The 21,731-nt window shown below is 38.5% G+C and overlaps 1 protein-coding gene across 5 annotated transcripts in view; it reads left to right on the top strand.

Moving 5' to 3' along the window:
• LOC120513103 (transformation/transcription domain associated protein) overlaps positions 1-19,856 on the top strand; it is a 76,764-nt gene extending 56,908 nt beyond the window's left edge. For all 5 annotated transcript variants that reach the window (XM_039732170.1, XM_039732169.1, XM_039732167.1 and 2 more), the window contains exons 62-71: positions 1,061-1,225; positions 3,180-3,270; positions 4,855-5,054; positions 5,999-6,260; positions 12,705-12,930; positions 13,317-13,534; positions 14,239-14,423; positions 16,139-16,342; positions 17,534-17,728; positions 18,556-19,856. In XM_039732170.1, the coding sequence (XP_039588104.1) occupies positions 1,061-1,225; positions 3,180-3,270; positions 4,855-5,054; positions 5,999-6,260; positions 12,705-12,930; positions 13,317-13,534; positions 14,239-14,423; positions 16,139-16,342; positions 17,534-17,728; positions 18,556-18,840 (2,031 nt within the window). In that variant the 3' untranslated portion in view covers positions 18,841-19,856. The remainder of the gene's footprint in view (positions 1-1,060; positions 1,226-3,179; positions 3,271-4,854; positions 5,055-5,998; positions 6,261-12,704; positions 12,931-13,316; positions 13,535-14,238; positions 14,424-16,138; positions 16,343-17,533; positions 17,729-18,555) is intronic.
• Positions 19,857-21,731: the final 1,875 nt, after the last annotated feature.

Genomic DNA, 21,731 nt, shown 5'->3' with positions numbered 1-21,731 from the left:
AGGTAGAGAAAGGGTTACTGAGGGAAAGCTTTAATTTAGATGGAGGGGCTGTATGTGGTTGCTCATAACTCATTTTGGGGTTTTTTTGTGTCAGTGGGACACAAAAAAACCCCAAAATGAGTTTTCCTTTAGATGTCGATCCTTTCTATAGGAGGAAAAAAGGACAAATCACATCCAGCATTTCTGCTATGAAATGTGGTGCAATACTTGCAAAAAGGCATCCTTTGGTGCTTTAAAAAGTAACATAGTTTGAGGTCTGTTTATCATTACTATGGATAAATAGTATTGATGTTTACATAAGTATTGCATTTTATTCCAGATGAGCCTTTTTTGTACAGTTTTACTCTGAAATTCAGCAAAATTTTGGCCAAAAAAAGCTATTTGTGTTGTATGTTTCTCAATTTGGGGATATTTAATCTCTCTCATGGACAAAATGAAAAAAATTTAGCAGACCAGGGAAGAACCAATTTGTTCTGACCATGAAACAAATACAGAAAATATTGTTTGAGATTGAAGATGGCCTCAACAGCACTCTGAAGTTTATTATTCTCCCTGTCTGGTTGCATAATAGTTAATGAGTTTTAATATAAATATTTATATAATATATAATATGCTTAATATATTTAAATTTAAATTAAACTGGGGGTGGATAGTTAAAATAATTAAGAACACCCAGAGAAATAATCAAGTTGTTGTATCAAGGTTCGTTTATCTGAGTTGCATATTTTAGGTTCTACAAAATTGCCTAAATTTTTATCCACACCCCCAGCCAAAATCCCAAAGAATTTGTGGAATGCAGTCATATTCATTTGCTCTCTTCTGTCTTATTTCATAGTAAGGAGTACACTTACATTTATTTTTTACATCCTTTAAATATTGTTTCTGAGGGAAAAAATAGCATTGGCCAGGCACAATGAATGGAAGCTCTTGTCTCTGAGGCAGCTTTAACACTTCCAAGGACTCCACAGTCTTATTAATAAAATATCTCTGCTTTTGTGCATTGTAATGATTGATGTGCCTTAAATTTAAGCACTGAGAGAGCCTCGAAATTCTCTTCTAGGTTCTTTGGCTGCTGAGTTTTGATGATGACAAGAACACCTTGGCAGATGCAGTGGACAAGTATTGTATTGGTGTCCCACCCATCCAGTGGCTGGCCTGGATCCCACAGCTGCTGACCTGCCTGGTTGGCTCGGAGGGCAAACTCCTGCTCAACCTCATCAGTCAGGTGCTGAAGATAATCTCTAATTCCTTATGGTCTGTAATCTTCATTTGTGAGGTGACACATGAATATTTTTTTAAAGCAAATTACAAAAATGCCAAGCTTTAAAAATGGTATTGTTTGCAACTGCTGATGTGTTAAAAATGGTAATTTCTGCTTTTAAGCAGGATATTTTAAATTTCAAAGTGAGTTTTACTTACTGAGATTAAATCCAGTGAAATTGTGCCCCTATTTGCATGAGGCATTATAGCTCTCCCTGTGGAATTCTATTTAATATATTTTTGTGAATGATATAGAACACATAAAATACATAATTAAAAATGCTTGTAATGTAGGAGTAAAGAATGGTTAGCTTTAGTAGCTAAAGGGCAAACTCTGTCTGGAAGTGCTTTGGTGTTTGTTCATTCAGGTTGATATAAAACAGTTGTGAAGTCCCATTAATGCACAGGTGGCCATGGGAAGCTCTCACAATACCTGAATTCCAGGCCTGCACTGCTCCATTGTTTCCTGGAAACTGGCACAGGAGGACAGCTGTTGTGCTGAATTCCTCACGGAACTCCTTTCTTTCCCTCCCCTCTTGGTTTTTGAGATACGGAGTTTTTGACCATGCAGGTCCCTTCTAATTCAGGGATTCTATGATCCTGTGAGACCGAGCTCCTTTTATCCTATCCCCTGTCCTTGCTCTTTCAGACCTCTGAGAATGTGAGTTTTTGTAGCTAGAGAATGTCCCTTTGTGTTGGCATGGGTGTGCACAGCTCTGGATATGTCTGTGTGTGCAGAGCTACTCATGTTCCCTTCCCTCCCTCTTCATAAAATTAAAATGTAACCTTGAAGAGACCATGCTGCCAAGCAGCTTAAGATGCCCAAGTAGGTAAGGCAAGCTTTGATGGGTATGACTTGGTATTGTCTGGCAACACCAGTGTGCTCTACTGTCTTCTGGCAGAAAATACTCATTTCGTCACTTTGCAGACACTTTATTTATTGAGATCTGTATAAAATTTGTAAAGTGAGTGTTTGCTCAGAAGTCATACACTGGTTGGAGCTTAGACTTGTAAATATCACAGATACTCCTGTTTGTCTTACCTTTAAACTTCAGGTACATAGAAAAAGTATTAAAGAAAAAATTACCATATTTTCTGTGTTACTGTTTTAAAACTCCACAATTCTCTTCAAATAGCTTTTGAGTTATAGCATGAGGCATGTGTGTGTCAGGTTAGTGATCTGTCATAAATATCAGGTTACTGAATGCTTCAATCCCATTGCTATATTTCCACCACTTACCATATCCATTTGGATGGAGAAAGGATCTATGATTTAGTAAAATTGTGGCTGAAGAAGCCTCAAATGACATCTTAAGATGTGCTCTATTGCAGGTAGTATACACATGGTTTCTTTCCTTTAATAGATACTGAGATTTACAGATTTAAATGGGATGCTGAATGTCAACATCTCTTTAGGGTTGTTTTTTTTTAATGGAAGCCATAAAATCCTGGTTTTATTTTTGGGTGCAGTTGGTATCCCCTTACATTAAGTGCCACAATTAGGTGGAGTAAAGTTACTCTCTAATGGGCTTTCTTATCAAGTATCGTGGGGCTTGCTGGGAGTTGTGGCCTAATTTAAAGACTAACTGCTGTCATTATGTCTGTTTTTCTTCCATTATGCACATGAGTAAGATCTTTGAGCTGGCCCAGCTGGAGCTCTGACATTATGCTGCTTTCAGGTTTATTAGTCAATATGATCTGGAAACCCTAATTAGGTAATGTCTTAACAGTGTGTGCAGGGAGCTACCAATTCATCCTCTTTGGGTTCCTGTTACTGAAAGAATCTTTAATTTCCATAAGTTGTTATTTAACTCAAAGAGCTGATTATTGCTGTATTGGACTCATTTACAAGAGAATCTGTCTGTGTTGATGTGGTCTGTAGTCAGTATTCATTAACTGAGAAATGTATCTCCAAATAGGTGGGAAGAGTCTATCCCCAGGCTGTTTATTTCCCTATCAGGACCCTCTATTTGACCTTGAAGATAGAACAACGAGAGCGCTACAAGAGCGGTGAGTTTGGTCCTTGTGGAATTGTTTGGGCTCTTGTAACTTAATTGTTAGGTTGAGTTTCACTGGATGTTACAGAGAAAACAGATTCTCAAGAAAACATACCAGCTTAGCAAGGCTAAGGAAGAAAACTCTTGATAAGCTCTGCTTGCATTGATTTGTTTCTGTGAAGTGAAACCTGCAGATGGCTTGAGCTGTCTTGAATTTTCTTGTATAAAATACTCACCAAGAGGAATTCCATCTCTTTCATTCTCATATCGCCTTAATGACTGAGGATCACGTGTTCTTTACTGGATGTTTTTCTTGATAAATTTGTGGAGAAGTAGAAAATTCTTGGTTTACACATACAGAATGTCACAGTTTTCTAAGATTCTCTTGACTGATTTTTATTAGAAGCATGAACTGTGCAACATTTAGGAGCCACTCTTGAAAAAAATTGTATCTCCATAATAACTTCTTATGGTGAATTTTCAACTAAAATGAGCATCTCAGATTATGCCAGATAAAAGCAATGTTGACTTTGAGAAATGTTTGGGAGATGGGGAAAACATTCAGCAACTTGCACAACTATTTTCCCAAGAACAAATCACATCTGGAATAGTTCTGTCAAATGGTTCCACAGAATTTAGTTGTTCTTTTGTCCCACATAATTTCCTGGGAGTCCTGGGAGAGCTACTTGAAGAACTCTCATTTCAGTTCTGTGTTCTTTATTACAAAGTACATTGTTTATTTAATTGCCCTTTCCATTTGGGAATTAGTTCACTAAACTTCTGTATAAAATTTGAAAGGGCACTAATTAAATAATGTTTTATTTTTGTTTGGGTACTGTTTTACAGAAGGAGATGCCCGCATACCCTCATAATTTATTTTTTTCCAGCAATATTAAAATGTTTCCCTGTAGGTTCTGCCCAAAAACACTGCCAGGTGGGTGGGTTATGTGAGTTAGTGGGGGTCATTTGATAAAGCAAAACTGCTTAATCACTGTCTGATGGAGTTGTCCTGCTAGAGATGGTTTGTGCTAAAAGATACAGACTATGGCAGTTTCTGTTGTCGGCATCAACACATTTATTTTTAGTCATGTGTGAAAGATAAAGCAAAACTACTTAATCACTGATGGAGTTGTCCTGCTAGAGATGGTTTGTGCTAAAAGATACAGACTATGGCAGTTTCTGTTGTCGGTATCGACACATTTATTCTTTAGTCATGTGTGAAAGGTCTCCCCCAAAGGGGAGGGAAAAAACGGCCCATAATTCAGATAGTTTGATCCTATATGAAATAATGTCTGTTACTTCAAGAGTAACAAGTTACTTCAACAGATAGGTTACACCTCCTATGTGTTTTTGAAGAGTGTTTATTTTGCTTTAATGTTGGGAAGTCTGTACCGCTAAATAGCATTTGGTGCAGAGTTTTCTCTAAAAAACCCCAATTTTCTTTCTAAAAAAATTCTTTCTGAAACTCAGTAATACATAATTAATATTTAATGTGAATCTCAAGCCAATTCTTGGAACAATTTATTTTATTTCAAACAGACACATACCAAGTTCATGAAAGGTCATTCTTATTTCCTTTTTCATGTTTACTTTCCAGATTCAGGGCAACAGCAGCCAAGTTCAGTTGGGAATCAGTCCCACTCTGCCTCAGACCCTGGGCCCATCAGAGCCACTGCTCCAATGTGGAGATGCAGCAGGATCATGCACATGCAGCGGGAATTGCACCCAACCCTGCTGTCCTCTCTGGAAGGCATTGTGGATCAGATGGTCTGGTTCAGAGAGAACTGGCACGAGGAGGTATTTGGCTTCAATGCACCTTCAGTGTATGGATCATCTAAGGGAAAGTTAACTGCAAATATTTACCCAGAATTAATTTTAAACATGAAAGCATAACTGTTTGTTTTGATTAGTAAACTGCTGTTTGTGGAACTGACTGTTCTGATTGGAGTTTCAGGATCTTGGTTATTTCTGGAAGCAGTACAAGGGTTTTACGGAACTGTTAATGTGATGAATGCCTTCAGGATTTAAGCTGTTGCTCATATTAACTGAAAATGTATATTCTTACACTAAGTCTTAGAGATACCACTTTCCTTCTTGATCTGGTGGTCTGTGACAGGTGGTGATTGTTACCTGAAATTTGCATTGCAGCAGAGAGCAGATGGACCTGCCACTCTGCTGTTCCTTGCCTCCCAAAGTGTTGGACTACTGTTCTGTCTGCCTAGACAGTGTTTATTTGAAGGTTTCCTCTTATCACCTTTTTTTTCATATATCTCAAAGTATGAAATCTAAAAGTTACCTGCTGTTGAAAGAGCAAGTTGTCCTCTGTGAAGCAGCATTTCTCCTGCTCAGTTTGTTTGTTTGCAATGCTAATGAAATTCAGTGCTGTCATTCTGATTGACCCTCTGATGCAGTTTAAGAGCAGAGTTTTAAGCAGATGTTTCTGAGAGCATAATTCTACTATATAAAATGCAATGGGAATGAATATTTGGTGTCAAATCAGAAGGCCTTATCTTCCTGACTATTTTGTTTTTTCTGTTTCCCTGCTCTGTTTGCAATGCTAATGAAATTCAGTGCTGTCATTCTGATTGACCCTCTGATGCAGTTTAAGAGCAGAGTTTTAAGCAGATGTTTCTGAGAGCATAATTCTTACTATATAAAATGCAATGGGAATGAATATTTGGTGTCAAATCAGAAGGCCTTATCTTCCTGACTATTTTGTTTTTTCTGTTTTTCATTCTTAGGTGCTCAGACAACTGCAGCAGGGCCTGGCCAAGTGCTACTCTGTTGCCTTTGAGAAAAGTGGAGCCGTTTCAGATGCCAAAATCACTCCTCATACACTGAATTTTGTCAAGAAGTTAGTCAGCACCTTTGGAGTAGGTCTTGAGAATGTCTCTAATGTGTCCACCATGTTTTCTAGTGCAGCCTCAGAGTCACTAGCTAGGAGAGCACAGGCAACAGCTCAGGACCCCGTGTTCCAGAAGTTAAAAGGCCAATTTACAACAGGTAAATGTTTAAAATGTTTTAAAATGTTGCTTTTAATTTCAAGAAAATTACCCCCCACAGTTCACCTGCAAGGGCATTCTGCTTTCTTTCCTGAGAGAAAATTTAGAAAACAGTACTTTCTGTCATTCAGCAGACCTGAAATAGTTTTGTTCCTGTCTTTTGTGCAGCAATAAATGTAATTCAAATGGAAAACAGAGAATAAATATATTGTTGTATTTTTATTATTGAAAACAGTGGTTTGATCACATATGTGTTTAAAGATAAATTAGATTACTTCAGTGTAATGTTTTTGCAATTTGGACAGAACTGCTGGCTGTGTGTGAGGGACAGTAATGATCTCTGTCTCTCTGTGATGCCAGAATTTAATGAAATTTTCACCCCAGAACTCCAAACTGATGATTTTATGTGAAGTCTTTTAAAACAGCCTACTTCTGATGAGTAAGATTACTTTAGTGTTTTGGGTAACTAGATTATAAAAATTCTATTACCCAAATTTACATCATTGGTAAATTGAATCAATAACTTTAATCAGATCTAATAAAAAAGATACTTAAGGGAAGTAGCTTTTTTGCTTCATTCATTTTCTCTTAAAGAGTAGTTACATATCTGAGTATCTGATCTTGATTTGAAATTCTAAGAAAAGCTTGTTTACAAGCTTGATTTGTTTGGTGAAATGTGTTAAGACCATGCAGCTCATACCTGACAAAGTGACAGTGATTGGCATCAGTGTTTTGGGTTGCCAGAATTTTGAGTTTTGCATAAATTCCTTGGCTTTTCTTTAAAAGTAACTGAGAGTGTTTGACAAGTCGACTTGGGGTGTTTATTCAAGAATTTGCTGATAATATTGTGAAAGTAAGGGAACTGATGGGAACCCTGTGGAAGTGACTGAGTTGTAGAAGTGACCTACATATCTCGTGCATTGCACGGTGTCCTTTCTGAGGCACAGCAGTTGCATGACAGCAGATAATGAAAGTCCTGAACCATATGATTAGATTTTTACTGGATGAAGTGTACTAGGGAGGGAAATGGAAGTAGAAACTCTTTGTGTGTCTTTAATGGGAGCGTACAGGGTGAAAAAAAAAAAAATCATTGGATAATGATTAATGGGGTGAAATTTCACTAGTCCAAGTGCTGGATTCTGTACCTAGAGCAGAGGAATAATGGCAGGTACAGGTGTAAATGGGGAGAGGAGAGCAGCCCTGGGTCAGGGATCTGGGGATGGTTGTTGTAGATCCCTTCCAGCTGAAATGCACTACATTAAATTCAAGTTTGGACTTGATTTTGGTTTTTAATAATGGTTTATAGCCTTTATATTGCAACAGTGGTATAGCCACTTATTTATTGCTGTGTTGTTGTTGATATGCTTGGTTGGATTTGAGTTATTTTTGGTCTGTCACAGTAGCTCCTACCTCCTTTCCTGTGAGCATCAGAGAGCTCTGGAGTTTGCAAGGTGTAAAGGAAAAGTAAATACAATGCCAGACTACAGTCTACAATATCTGAAGTAATATTTCAAAACATTTCTAGAGAAACATTTAAGAAAGCTTAATTATAATTCAGTTACCACTTTTAGTTAAAAAGTGGAGAGGATTTCCAGTATTTTTTTATGCTGTTTTTATTTTTTGCATATCTTTGTGATATATAAATGGCTGTTAGGGTTTTCAGATGTTCTCTCTTAATTAAAAAATTATATGGAACAACATATAAACCAAAGTATGACATAGGCCTGGTCATAAAAATCATGTGAAGTCATCAAATGCAAAGTGTTTCTTGGTAAACTTCGGTTAAGTAACAGTAATTACTTTCTTTTTTTTGAAGATTTCATGTTTTATTTTTCAAGTGCAATGAAATATGAATGTCTGCAGGATACACATAATTATTTTGCTTAGTGCTGGTTTAGATTTTAATCTATTACATTCAGTGTTTAAATTTCCAAATTAAATGTGGGAAAACAGAAGAAATTAAACCAATCAGCATACTTAATAATTTCTGTAATTTAATTTGTTATGCAGAAAATGAAAATAAGTTTTTTATTGATTTTGCAATAACAGTAAAATGTATGTAAATAACTGAATAGGATTGTAATTACTGTACTGAAGGTTGCAAGGGTTTTTTTAACATTACAAGAAACCAATTGCAGAGTGTGCCTGATGTGTCCTTCTGTCACACCACAATGTTCATGTTTGTTTTTCCTGTTCTCAGTATCAGTTGCATTTGGATGATGGACAGATGATTACAGTGGTTGTCTTTCATTTCAAAAGTGTCCAAGCTAAGGAGCTGTCTTGAAGTAAACTTTTTGTCAGTTATTCCCAGATTAATGTTGACAGCTATGGTTTATAGACACTTTGAGCAGGGTGTGGTTGCAATAATCATTTCCATCAACATGAGAATGTGTTTTGATTCCTGTTTGGAGCCACTGGAGACTCTCACACCATTTCTTATATTCTGAATTCTTTGTCTGTAGCAGTCTGGACTGTTGGAGCTGTGATAGGTCATCTTTATCTATCCTAATGTTATATTATAAAAACAAATTTTACTTTGAATTTTTTTTCTAGAACTTCAAATACACAGTTCTTTGACCATCTGTTCTTTGTTCTTTCTTTTTCTGCTAAACCTTTTGACATCAAAGAAAAGAAAATGCTGAAAAATGCTCCCTTTGAGAGCTCTCTCAGCAGTGAAAGCAGCAGAAAAGCTGCCTCAATTGTCCTTTTGTGGGCAGATGATAGTTTAGAGTTTGGATCAGCTTCTTTCTGCAACCATCTCTCCTCTCAAGCTGAATACGAATGGAGATCTCCAAAATACCCTCTTGAAGGGCATGGTAATTTCCTTGAGACTTTGTGCCCCAGCACAATGAGTCCTTCACTGTGCTGGTGGCTCTGTACTCAGGAGGAAGCTCTTGAAACCCAAGTGTGGCTCTGAACTGTTAGGAGGGGGCAGGGGGAAGAGCTCTCTTCATTTTCAGCCTTTTTAAGGATTTTGTTTCCTTTTGCTCAAGAGTGAACATTGTGTACTTTGGTAGCTCTTTGCTTCCATTGTAATTTTTTGGTAACAGGATGTTATGCAGAAAATCCAGATAAAGAGATGGATGATATTTGACCTTCGTGTCTGGTACATGCAGTCTTGGTTTTCTGGAGCTGAGTGATAAACCAGAAGTCCTCTTCCATATTTCTGCTTTCCTCTCACTGAGATCTTTCATGTTTATTGGTTTTTTTCCAAAAGTTCTTGTGAGACTGGGGAGAAGTTTTGGGAAGTAGAATATATACATGTTTGAATAATAACTTCAGAAGCAAGACAGCACTTCAGTTTTGGAGAATGCTTGGATCTTCTTCAGTGTCATGGGCATAAAGAATTGTCCAGCTCCATGAAGCTAAGCTTACAACTCAGTCCTCAGGGGCACTTTACAAGATTAGTGTCTTGGCTTTTTAGCTGGAGATCCTTGAGACGTGAACCTTTAATGGAATCAGGCTTTTCCTATGGTCAGAATTATCTTAAAAATCTTCAAATGAACGGTTTCTTGCTCTAACAGCATTAATAGCCTGTTGCCTTTGATCAGAACTATTTTCTTCCAGTGTCACAGAAGGGTTTTTTTAATATAGTTCTGGAGTCTTAGTTTGGAGGTATTCTTTGTTTTCTTAATGCCATGTTAATGTTGTGTAGGTCAAGGGGACTAGGGGGGTACAGTGGGTTTGATACTCTTAATTTTGCTACCTCAAGTATGTTTTTGGTGTTTTTTCCTGAGGAGTGATGGTACAGCCTTCAATCCAAGCATGCTAAGAGGCATTGGGATTTTTTTAGGTCTGTCTCACTGGGGAGAAGATTGTTCCCCATTTCTCCTTCCATTGAGAGTGGCAAGAAACTTCAGCAGCCTTGAGAAGAGAGAGCAAACTGCATCCACTGCAGTCTGTGCCATGGCCTTCTGTGAAAATCCCCGTTAAGGATGAGGGGGAAAACTTCCCATCCTTTTTAGAAATAGGTGGTGCAAGTAGTGAGGTGTTAGCTTGAGAAGGTTGTTTTCCAGTACTAGATACTGAAGAAATGGATTTTTTTTTTTAGACAAAACCACTGTTTGTATAGATTAAGATGTCTGCAAAGCAGAGGGACTTTGCACACAAATAATGTTTGGTCTTGTATTTCCCTTTCTTCCAGCTGAAGTGATTTTTCTTCTCAGATGGGCTCTCTGTGACATGAGCAGAAGGACTAATTGAACTCTCTGTGTTTCCCATCTGCCACTGGGAAACAAAAGAACAACAAAAATCCTAAAATAGGCATTCAGCAAACTAGAGCTGCTCTTGTGGTGACTTTTTTCCTAAGGAAAATATATTGATGTGTGTTTTTACCTCTTGGCTGATTCACATTAGCACAAAAACTAGTTGCAGTTTGTGGGTACTTTCCTGCACTTCAGAGATTCGGGAGATAAATGACGCAATAATTTTGTCACTTTGATGAAATGATTTACTCCCACTGCTCACTAGAGGGTAGGCTTGGGATTTTAATAAGAGTGTTTTACAGTGATATAGCAGTAGATGCACTGCCCACAGCAGGCAGAAAAAGAAAAGGGAATATTACATCCATAAATATGAAACTGTATTTTTCATTATAGACTTTTTTTCTTACAGAAGTGGAAAGGATTTTGTATGAGCTGTTTTTTTGCTCTGTTTTAGGCTGGTAATCTTAGGTCTTTCACTGAAAGGTTTTGGCATATCAGTTTATTGTGGATACATGTGAAATAGGTTGAGTTATATGTTCTCTGATATTTATTTAAGTAAAAGAACAGCAAAATGAAAGCATTCCTAAGGTGCATTGTTTTGTTTGGCATTAGAATTCTGGATTAAAGAAAAGAACTTAGGAGAGTGTGTGTGTGTAGAATGACAGGAACTTTGCTGACTAAATGAATATTTTAAATTGTTTGTAGGAGTAAGTCTTTTGGACAATCAGAGTTTTGAGTGGTTTAATTGTGGTTGAAAAAACTTTTATAATGCAGTAATTGCTGTGTGCACATACTTAATTCACTCTTGGCACACTTGCAGGCAGATGCTTGTAGCATATTTATGTGGTCAAATTTTCTGAGCAGTGCTCATGTTTGTTTGGTTTTTGGTATTTTTGTCAATCAAGGAAAATATTGAGTGTATATGACATAATGAAATGGAGGTTCTGCAAGAAAATGTAAACTAATTTTTAAGTCTTAATTTTCTATTGTGTTGAATAACACTGAAGGTTCTGTTCTGCTCACTTAAATCTCAGAAATATTTAATTGTCATTCTGTTTTTTTTCAGTTGCTTTTTCACTTGAGACATGTTGAGCTTAAAATGGCATCTTCTAGGGAGTGAAGATGAGTTAAAAATTCAAGTCTGTTGGTTAACTTGCATAGTTTGGGATGCCATAACTAATGAGGTTTACAGAGAGCAGTTTGTCTTCTTATCCAAGTGTGTTTAATCTTTCATTGTTGTGGCACTGAAGTGCTGAGCCATCATTTCATTTTCCCTCTTTTGGGAAATTCAAAGACATTTATTTATTTATTTATTATTTGCTTCGTCTGAAACTGTAGTGAGAGCAGTGTTGGGAAGATGGTGTTGGTGTGGCCCAGAAAGTGCTCAGTGTTGCAGTGATTTCTGTTACAGAATTCCTTGCATAATGTACTGAAGTCCAGGTATTGACCTTGAGAAAGTTCCTTCTTCACCTGCATGTGGATTAAAGGAGATATTCTCACTCTCTGGTACTGTTGACATTGCAGTGGAAAGAGCAGGCTGTTTGCATAATATTGTCATTTTTCTTGGGCTGCTGTGGCTGTTCTTCCTGAAGTGTCTTTCAGTTGTTGTCTAAGAGAAGAATAAGAATTTTCTGGCACCTGAGAATAGTAATAATAACAATTTTCTTATTTGTCCTGCAGTTCCTCATGGATTCTATGTTATATCCTCAACTGGGGCTCTTTCATTCATTTTAGGAGTAAAAAGTCTCCACTGATTTTAAATAAATAAGTGACTTGTAATGAAACAGGTAGAAAATTATAGTGTTATAAAGCAAGCCTACTTTTCCTCTTCCACTGAGTGGTCTGATGTAATAATTTGGGGTGTTACTGCTTTCTTTCTATGCAGTATGTCTGGTTGCAGTATATAGAGAATTCAATACAGTAATAGTATTTAAATTTTTCACTATATGCTTTTCAATGTTTGTGTGACTCTAAAACAAGAAAATCTTAGGAAGTTTGTTATGTACTAAATAACAGCATTATGTAGAATTCTATGCAGAAAAGAGGTAGCAGATTCTGACAGGTTTAAGTTATTGTTCTATATAATGCTGGGACTTTGCAAAAACGTTTTCTATAGAAAATAGAAATATTCAACAGAGCCTCTCTTTTAAAGGCAGTTCATATTAGTGGGTGTGTGTATGTTGGGCTTGCACTATTGAATTGGGTGATTTGTTTTTGTTTGGCTCTTTTTTTTTTTTCAGATTTTGACTTCAGTGTGCCAGGATCAATGAAACTGCACAACCTTATCTCCAAACTAAAGAAATGGATCAAAATTCTGGAGGCCAAAACTAAACAGCTTCCAAAGTTCTTCCTCATAGAGGAAAAGTGCCGCTTTCTAAGTAACTTCTCAGCTCAAACTGCAGAAGTAGAGATACCTGGAGAATTCCTTATGCCAAAGCCAACACATTACTACATCAAGATAGCAAGGTAACCTAAAAATTCCCTTTGGTAGCTGTAATTCTGGAAACAGAGAAGAAAATTAAAGCTCCATCCATCCATCCATCCATCCATCCATCCATCCATCCATCCATCCATCCATCCATCCATCCATCCACTCTGCAAAAGTAGATAGATATTTTGTAATAGATAAATATTTTATGTATGTGTATTACATATATACATATACATATGTAGTCAGACTTGGGTGTAAGACCTTTTTAATTTATCCTCCTTCAATAACTTTGTTTGATCACTAAACACCTGCACTGTTCAGAGTGGATTTGGTTTTCTTGTACGATGCTGCAAGCTGATCATAATCACTAGAGATTCTGTTGTTCCAAAGAGTCACAAAGCTCTCTGAATGCTCCTGGTAGGTTCATGCCCAGGGTGGAGATAGTGCAGAAGCACAACACAGCTGCCCGCAGGCTGTACATCCGCGGGCACAACGGGAAGATCTACCCCTACCTGGTGATGAACGACGCCTGCCTGACCGAGTCGCGCCGCGAGGAGCGCGTCCTGCAGCTGCTGCGCCTCCTCAACCCCTGCCTGGAGAAGAGGAAGGAGACCACCAAAAGACATTTGTTCTTCACAGGTACTGAAAAGAGAGAGAGCTGTGTTGTTTTTAAACGTAAGTTGCGCTCAAGGGTTCTAATGGCTGAAGGTTTTTGAATATTCAGGAGGTAAATTCACATCTGTCTGGGTGATTAGTCTTGTCTGGAGCTGTAGCACCCCTCTGGAGGAGTGCAGCTGATTGCGTGGGATCTGGGGTGTTTTTAGAAATGCTTATGTGCATTGCTTATGATATCAAGTGCACTTGTGAATATGAAAGGCAGAGATGCCCACTGGGCCTGTTGGTGTGGAAGTGGGCACACATACTTTGGAGCAAATGTTTAGAGACAACAGAAGAGGGACAAAACACAACTTTTTCTCCCTGAGTTGTGATATAGGAATATTGAATTTCTTTTTTAACACAGAAGAAATACTTTTTATTTTTGCTGCTGAATTTCATCTAAACAAAGTATTACCCTCTTTCGTGAAGATAAAGAAAAATAGGAAAAATTATGAGTACTCAATTTTGTTTTGAAAATACCGTTGATATTTCTATTAAGATTAAAAAAAACCCTACTGTAATTATTTTTTACCTGAGCTTAAATATTAGTTATGAGCACAGCATTAAACTTTTCCGTTGATAGGCTCCAGTTGGTTATCAGGGTTGTGTTTGTGTTCTGGTGTGTCAGCATTTGGGCTCTGAAGAACTCAGATTTGCTTTGCTCTCTGTGCCCCGCCCCTGCGCAGTGCCGCGGGTGGTGGCGGTGTCCCCGCAGATGCGGCTGGTGGAGGACAACCCCTCCTCGCTGTCCCTGGTGGAGATCTACAAGCAGCGCTGCGCCAAGAAGGGCATCGAGCACGACAACCCCATCTCCCGCTACTACGACCGGCTGGCCACGGTGCAGGCTCGGGGCACGCAGGCCAGTCACCAGGTACTGCAGCACGGGGTCAGCTCAGGGGCTGCCCTGAGCCCTGCCGTGCCCTGCCTCAGGCAGTTCCATCCAGGGCTGTGCCCTGAGCCCTGCCGTGCCCTGCCCCGGGAAATTCCATCCAGGGCTGTGCCCTGAGCCCTACCTTGCCCTGGACAACTCCATCCCTGGGCAATTCCATCCAGGGCTGTGCCCTGAGCCCTGCCCTGCCCTGCACAATTCCATCTCTGGGCAATTCCATCCCTGGGCAATTTCATCCAGGGCTGTGCCCTGAGCCCTGCCCTGCCCCGGGCAATTCCATCCAAGGCTGTGCCTTGAGCCCTACCTTGCCCTGGACAATTCCATCCCTGGGCAATTCCATCCCTGGGCAATTCCATCCAGGGCTGTGCCCTGAGCCCTGCCTTGCCCTGGGCAATTCCATCTCTGGGCAATTCCATCTCTGGGTAATTCCATCCCTGGACAGTTTCATCCAGGGCTTCCCCCAGCACCCTGCCCTGCCTGGGTAATTCCATCCCTGGGCCATTCCATCCAGGGCTGTCCCCAGCACCCTGCTGTGCCTTGGCAAATTCCCCCCAGTGCTTCTTCAGAATTTAGGAAGTTCATTATGTACTAAATAACAGAATATTTTGGAGTTTAGAAAAGAGGTAGCAGATTCTGACAGGTTTAAGTTATTGTATATAAAGGTGGGACTTTGCTAAAAGGATTTCTATAGAAGATAGAAATATTCAGCAGAGCCTGTCTTTTAAAGGCAGTTCAGCTTAGCAGGAATGTGTGTGTTTGGTAGATGTCATTAGATGTCAGACAGATACACAGTGCCTGGGTTGTGGCTGGACTTTTTGCATAATGAGAACTTTATATCTCTTGAGAGTTTTAGGTAATCTTGGAATGATTTTATGAAAAAAAAAAGCTGTATTTGTATTGCTGGAAGTTGTTTTGGGTAAATGCAACTGAAAACAGGCAGGGTGCTGATTGATTTTTTTTTTTTTTTGCTCACTTGTTTAGTGCTTTAAAAATAATTAATTGACAGCATGGGAAGCAGCATTTCTAATTTACATAAGCAGCTACAGCATGCTTTGTGAGGCAGGCTTCCCATGTTCTTCTAATATTTCTCTTAAAATTGCCAGTGGATCCATTCATCTAAGCCAAACAGAAGTAGTTGGGCAATCTCACCAAATAAATTAAGTACTCAGAAAGAACAAAGCTGTCTCTCTCTGTAACTTCCACCAAACAACCAGTTGTAATGTATAAGGTGGTTTTATGTTTTTTTTTTTTGGTTTGGGTTAGTGGAAATTCATAGATAAAATGCCAGTCCCATTCCAAATATAGCTATTAGAAAATACACAGTAAATATGTATTACAGACATAGTCTAAACAATTCTCAGACTTTCTTTGTTAGAAAATAAAAATGGAAATGCTACATAACACTTGTTTCTATTTTCAGAATTCTTACATTTGAAACTTTAACAACCCTTTAATTGAAGTCAGCATGACTATCATGCTTTCTGGTGTAACAGATCCTACTTTTTATAACTAATTAGGCCTAGTGTATGCTATAGTAATTAAATATTTTGGTAGATTTTTCTTTTTGTTTGTTTTTTATTTTCCTAAAACGAGATACAGCAATTACGAGCAGATTGGTAGCTGCTTTAGGTCGATTTGTCTGTTGCTAAGGAGTGCATTAAAAATGCCTTTTTCCACCCAACCCTTTTGCTGTGCAGGTTCTCAGAGACATCCTGAAGGAGGTGCAGAGTAACATGGTGCCTCGCAGCATGCTCAAGGAGTGGGCCCTGCACACCTTCCCCAACGCCACGGATTACTGGACCTTCCGGAAGATGTTCACCATCCAGCTGGCCCTCATTGGCTTTGCAGAATTCATCTTTCACCTGAACAGGCTCAACCCTGAGATGCTGCAGATTGCCCAGGTGTGCTTCAGTTTGCTCATTCTCTCATCTTGGATGAGGTGGATATTTGCACTGTGCTTTTGAAATGAATCGAAGTTCAACATAGATAATTATCAGTGCATTTCAGTAGGCTTTTTATTTCTGTGTGATTGCACATCCTGGAGGGAGCACTGCAGTCCCCATGGACATCAGTGCTGCCTTCTGTGGTGAGAGTTTAGAACTTTCTGAAATTGTTCTTAGATATTTGAACTCTTGATGTAAATGACTGATAAGTCTCTCTTTATAGTCTTCTTTCAAATATATTGCTTTCAAAATACCTTTGTATTAAATCACTTAGGTGTAAGGAAAATAAAATACAGAGCTTCATTTTCTTAAAGGGCCCCTTTTCAAATACCATTCTCTTTTGGGCATATTCATCAAGCTACAACTCCTATTAATCATGATTTTTCTGTTTCAATACTATATTTAAAATGGGGTTTGCCACATTAAAAAAGAGCAAAGGTGATAGTCTGTAGAGTAATTAGGGTTTTTTGAGCCCTCTATTAAGTGTTCAGGTGAACCTTGGACACCCAGACGTCTATTGGCAGTGACTCCATATAGATCAGGATCCAGAGGAATCTACTCAAGTTTGGTATTACATGTTAATACTATATTTAAAATGGGGTTTGCCACCTTAAAAAGAGCAAAGGTGATATTTATTGAAGTCTCAATTGAATGTCATTTTAATGTATAGAGAGCTATAGTCTGTAGAGTAATTAGGGATTTTTGATCCCTCTATTAAGTGTTCAGGTGTTTACCCACAGTGACCCTTGGACACCCAGAGGTCTATTGGCAGTGATCCAGGATCCATACAGATCAGGATCCAGAGGAATCTACTCAAGTTTGGCATTACACGTTTTTAGTGAGGGGTTTGGTTGCCACATTTTGAGAGAAATACTTACCTTTGTGCATGCCAAAGAATCTACTCCTTAAGTTTGGTATTACATGTATTTAGTGAGGGGTTTGGACACAACATTTTGAGAGAAACACCTACCTTTGTGCATGCCATTATTTATAACTTCATTCCTCAAAATTATTTGTCTAAACAAGTGAAACTCTTTTGAAGCACTGATGGAACTCAGCATTAACAGACACAAAATCCAACTGCTTTTGGTTCCATGGTGGAAAATCAGTTCCTTTAATTGCCTTTGTGTGTGTTTCTGTTAATCCCAGGACACTGGCAAGCTCAACGTGGCGTACTTTCGCTTTGACATTAACGATGCCACGGGGGATCTGGACGCCAATCGCCCGGTTCCCTTCCGGCTCACCCCGAACATCTCGGAATTCCTCACCACCATCGGGGTCTCGGGGCCCCTCACTGCATCCATGATTGCAGTAGCTCGCTGCTTTGCACAGCCAAACTTCAAGGTTTGTATGCCTTCTTTTGCAGGTTTCTATTTGATAATTTATAAACAAAACAGCACGTTTTGGTAAAGGTAGGAACTGCATGATGGTGCGGATTTGTTTTAAAATTTTACCCTGAGGTCATCACAAAGGCCATCTGAAATTTTGGAAATGTTTTAGGTTTTGTGTAAGCTTTAATTTGATTCAGACTGGAGACTTAATAAAAGTTTGCTTTAGAAGCTTGAGACTGTTGGAGTTGGCAGATTAATACCAGTAACTCAACTCAGTGATGAGAAAAAATAGGAAAGTATTTGTTGCAGGCATTTCTTTTTCATCCAAAGGTAGAACTGGCCTATATAACATATATGTGTATATATATTAGATACATATGTATGGATGTTGTAGTCAGTGTTCTTTCCTTGTGAAGCAGAAAATAATATTCCCCAAGAGTGTAATGACTGCAAAAAAAACCCTCCAGCTTTTCAAAGTGCTCCAAATCTGTGCCCAAGACAAGTCTGTGTGTGTGTTGTAGAAGCCATGAATTTAGTGGAGTAATTTAAAAATAGGATGTGCTAAATTGTGTATCAATATCTTAATATATGATATTAATTTCTGTAGGAGTCATTGTGTTGTGTTATTGTAACGGAAAGTTTTTGTGAAAAGAAATACCTGGAGAGGAAATAATAAAGATATTTGGAAGCCATACTCACCTTGAAAAGTCTGAAATTGCAGTGTGGCACCAAAAGTGTCAAAATACTGTCCATTAAAATCTAGTTACAATTCTCTAATCTGATAGAACCTGATTGTTCTTTGGATTAAGTGCAATAATCTGATTTTTCTTCTTCACATAGGTTGATGGCATCCTAAAAACTGTGCTGAGGGATGAAATCATCGCGTGGCACAAAAAAACCCAAGAGGACACCTCCTCTCCCCTGTCAGCAGCTGGGCAGCCCGAGAACATGGACAGCCAGCAGCTGGTTTCCCTGGTTCAGAAAGCTGTGACTGCCATCATGACTCGCCTGCACAACCTCGCCCAGTTTGAGGGAGGGGAAAGCAAAGTCAACACTCTGGTGGCAGCTGCCAACAGCCTGGACAACCTCTGCCGGATGGACCCCGCCTGGCACCCCTGGCTGTGATGCAAACCTTTCAATAGTTTCTGGGGGGTTTTGTTGGTTTTGTTGTTTTTGTGTTTGGTTTTTTTTGTTGTTGTTGTTTTTATTTCCTCCTGTTGTTTGTGGTGTGAGCCATATTTTGTGTTAAGAAAATGTGAAAAGAGCTTTCCAGACGATGGCTTACCTGTCACACTGTGTTTTGTCAGTTTTCATTCTAGCTGTGTTTACAGTAGTATGGTGTTTTTACTGGTTTTAATTTCATGAGGAGACATTTCCTCCTGTTTATGCAGTTGATATGCAACAGCAGCTTTTGCAAATAGATTAAAATGAAGAGAGAAAAATAATATACAGAAAAATCTAATTTTATGATGAAGACTATGAAACTAGCATTGTTAGATTTAGGGTCTGCCATTCCTAATAACCTGCAGTATATGATTTTTTTATACAATAGCAATTACTACAAAAAGAGAAAAATGTGGTAATCCCAATTACTGAGTTTTCTTCTGTGAAATTTTACTTAATCACTCTCTTCGTAATGCCAAATTGAAGGCACAGATAAATGCTCTTAACTTTTAAGTTTGCTTCAGATTTACATGAGCAATGTTGCTTTGTACAGACAATTTTGTACCAAATGTTAAAGAGGCGAGATTTTGTTAGGCACTGAGAAAATGATGATCAAATTGTGCTGACTTTTCCTGGAGCACAAGCTATGTACAGTAAAAGTGTAAACCATTTAGAGTATTTGGTTTAGTTGTGGACAGTGTTTGGGGGGAAGTTTAAAAAAGGATGGAAAAAGTCATCCTTTGATACCTGTATTTGTTTGTAATAGAGAAAAACTGAAATCTTACCAAGTTCTGTTTACTGTTTAGAATTACAGTAGCTTCTTTAGAATGAACCTGTTCCTTTGTAATTTAAGAAGAAGAGCAGTTTAATGTTTCACTTGTCTTTCTGTTGTGTTAGCATTTTTATAAAACTTCAGTGTTGAGAATGTTAAATTTGTACAGAGTGATTTTTTTCCAAATAAATATTTTATAAAACTCTGTGGTATTCATTTTATTCTTAATATTTTTAATATTATCCTATGACTATGATTTTGCTTCATTGTATGATGGATGGGCCCTTCATTCCCATACTTGGTGCTCCTTTTGTATCAAGGAGAGTATTGCTCTATGGCACTATGTACAAGGGGAAGCTGAAATAAATGAGTGCTAAGGACTGTTTAAGGATTTGGAAAACAAACATCCTTTTTTTATTTTTTTGCAAAGACTTACTTCCTTATCAAAATCATGTTGGCAAGAATAATCTTCTTATAAAACATAGCACTTCCTGCATGTGTCACAACACGCTCTGTCTGCAGTCATTCACAACTGAGCTCAGTGCTTTCATGACTTGAAGGGAATTGTTGCCTTCCCTTCATTGAAGATTGTAATATTTGCAGCTGTGAAATACAGCACACACTGCACAGAGGAGATGCAGGATCATTTCTTATTTGCACCTCTTGGATATGTCTGAGAGATGACAGCATTCCCTGACAGGAAGTCATCAGATAATTCAGCCACTTCTCTGTCCATGATAGAAATCTTAATGGGAAAATGTGAATGTGAGTTAAGAGACAAACTTTGTTGTCTTTAGATTTGTGACATCTCTTTTGCTGTTGGCATCATCTCAGATATACTCCTGAAAGAAGGCTTGGGGTGTGAGGGAGCAGGGAGTTATTTTAATGAGCTCCCTGAAGGTGTTAATGTGCAAATGTTAATACCTGGTTCCCTTCTTTCGCAAGATATGCTGTGGATGCACCTCAGTTTGTGAGAAGATTTACACAGTCTTAACCCAGAGTTTCACCACCAGCTCCAGGAGATAAATCTGAAAGCTTTTAGTTATACATGAGCCTTCTTCAGAGCCTGGGGGATATCTGACATCTCTTGTATCAGCAGCAGCTGTCCATTAGCAGGAAGGGGGTTTGACAAAGTACAGGGTAGGAAGTTCCTGATTATCTCCACGAACATGTGACATCTATCTTAGCTGCATTTAATTTTTTATGACTGTAGATAAGGGTTGCCTCTGTCTTGTTAGAGATCCATGCTCAGAATGCATCTTGCTGAGCAGATACTTGAAAGTGAACTACATTAAATGTCAATTCACTCTAAGTATTCCCTTCAAGGTTTCTTCCCTCAGATTAGATACTACACAAAAAAGCCAATGTCATTACTCTGCAAAATCAAACACTCAAGAGAGGTCAAATTTACAATTCTCTCTGAAATTTGTGTGATTGAGCATTGTGCCATTCTGAAAGTTCCTCCTGTTGCATTTGCTTTTTAATCTCTGTAGAGTTATGGACAGATTTCACCAGATCTTCATGGGGTAACTAGTCACAAGTCCTTGACACCAAAGTTGTGCCAGCCATAATTCTGTGTACAATACAGAGATATACATCTCGGTAGGCTTTGGCACATTTACCTGTATTGGTGTGAACTGGGCACTCTGGGAGGTCACTCAAGGCACAGAAATAGTAATAACTAAGAAGCAAGTTTGGCATGAAAACCTGGATAAAAATGTAAGCTGTGGTGATTATATGGGGAATAAATAGTTGTCAGGTTTCTCAAATTACACTGTTTTATCTCCTGACTTTTGTAATCATGTTTTACTCTGTCTTTATTAGATGATGCTGCTGCAATTTAACTTTTTATTATTACACTCTGCTCTCAAAGTAGATTATCAGAACTTGTTTGCTTAAGTGAATTGTGCTCTGAAACAAAAGCCTTTAACAGGAGTTGAGTGTTTGAGTCCATCCTCTGAAAATGGTGTGCCACTTTCCTCTCCTGTAATTGGGCTGTCCATGCATTGTCAGGTGCAGAGTGAGCAAGGGATTAGTTATTACTGGAAGATGATGACTCAAAGTGTTTCAGGGGCAGACA

Source organism: Passer montanus, unplaced genomic scaffold (genome assembly GCF_014805655.1).
Source record: "Passer montanus isolate IOZ18808 unplaced genomic scaffold, ASM1480565v1 scaffold8, whole genome shotgun sequence".
In the NCBI taxonomy this organism is placed as follows: Eukaryota; Metazoa; Chordata; class Aves; order Passeriformes; family Passeridae; genus Passer; species Passer montanus.
This window is presented reverse-complemented; position numbering and strand designations above follow the sequence as displayed.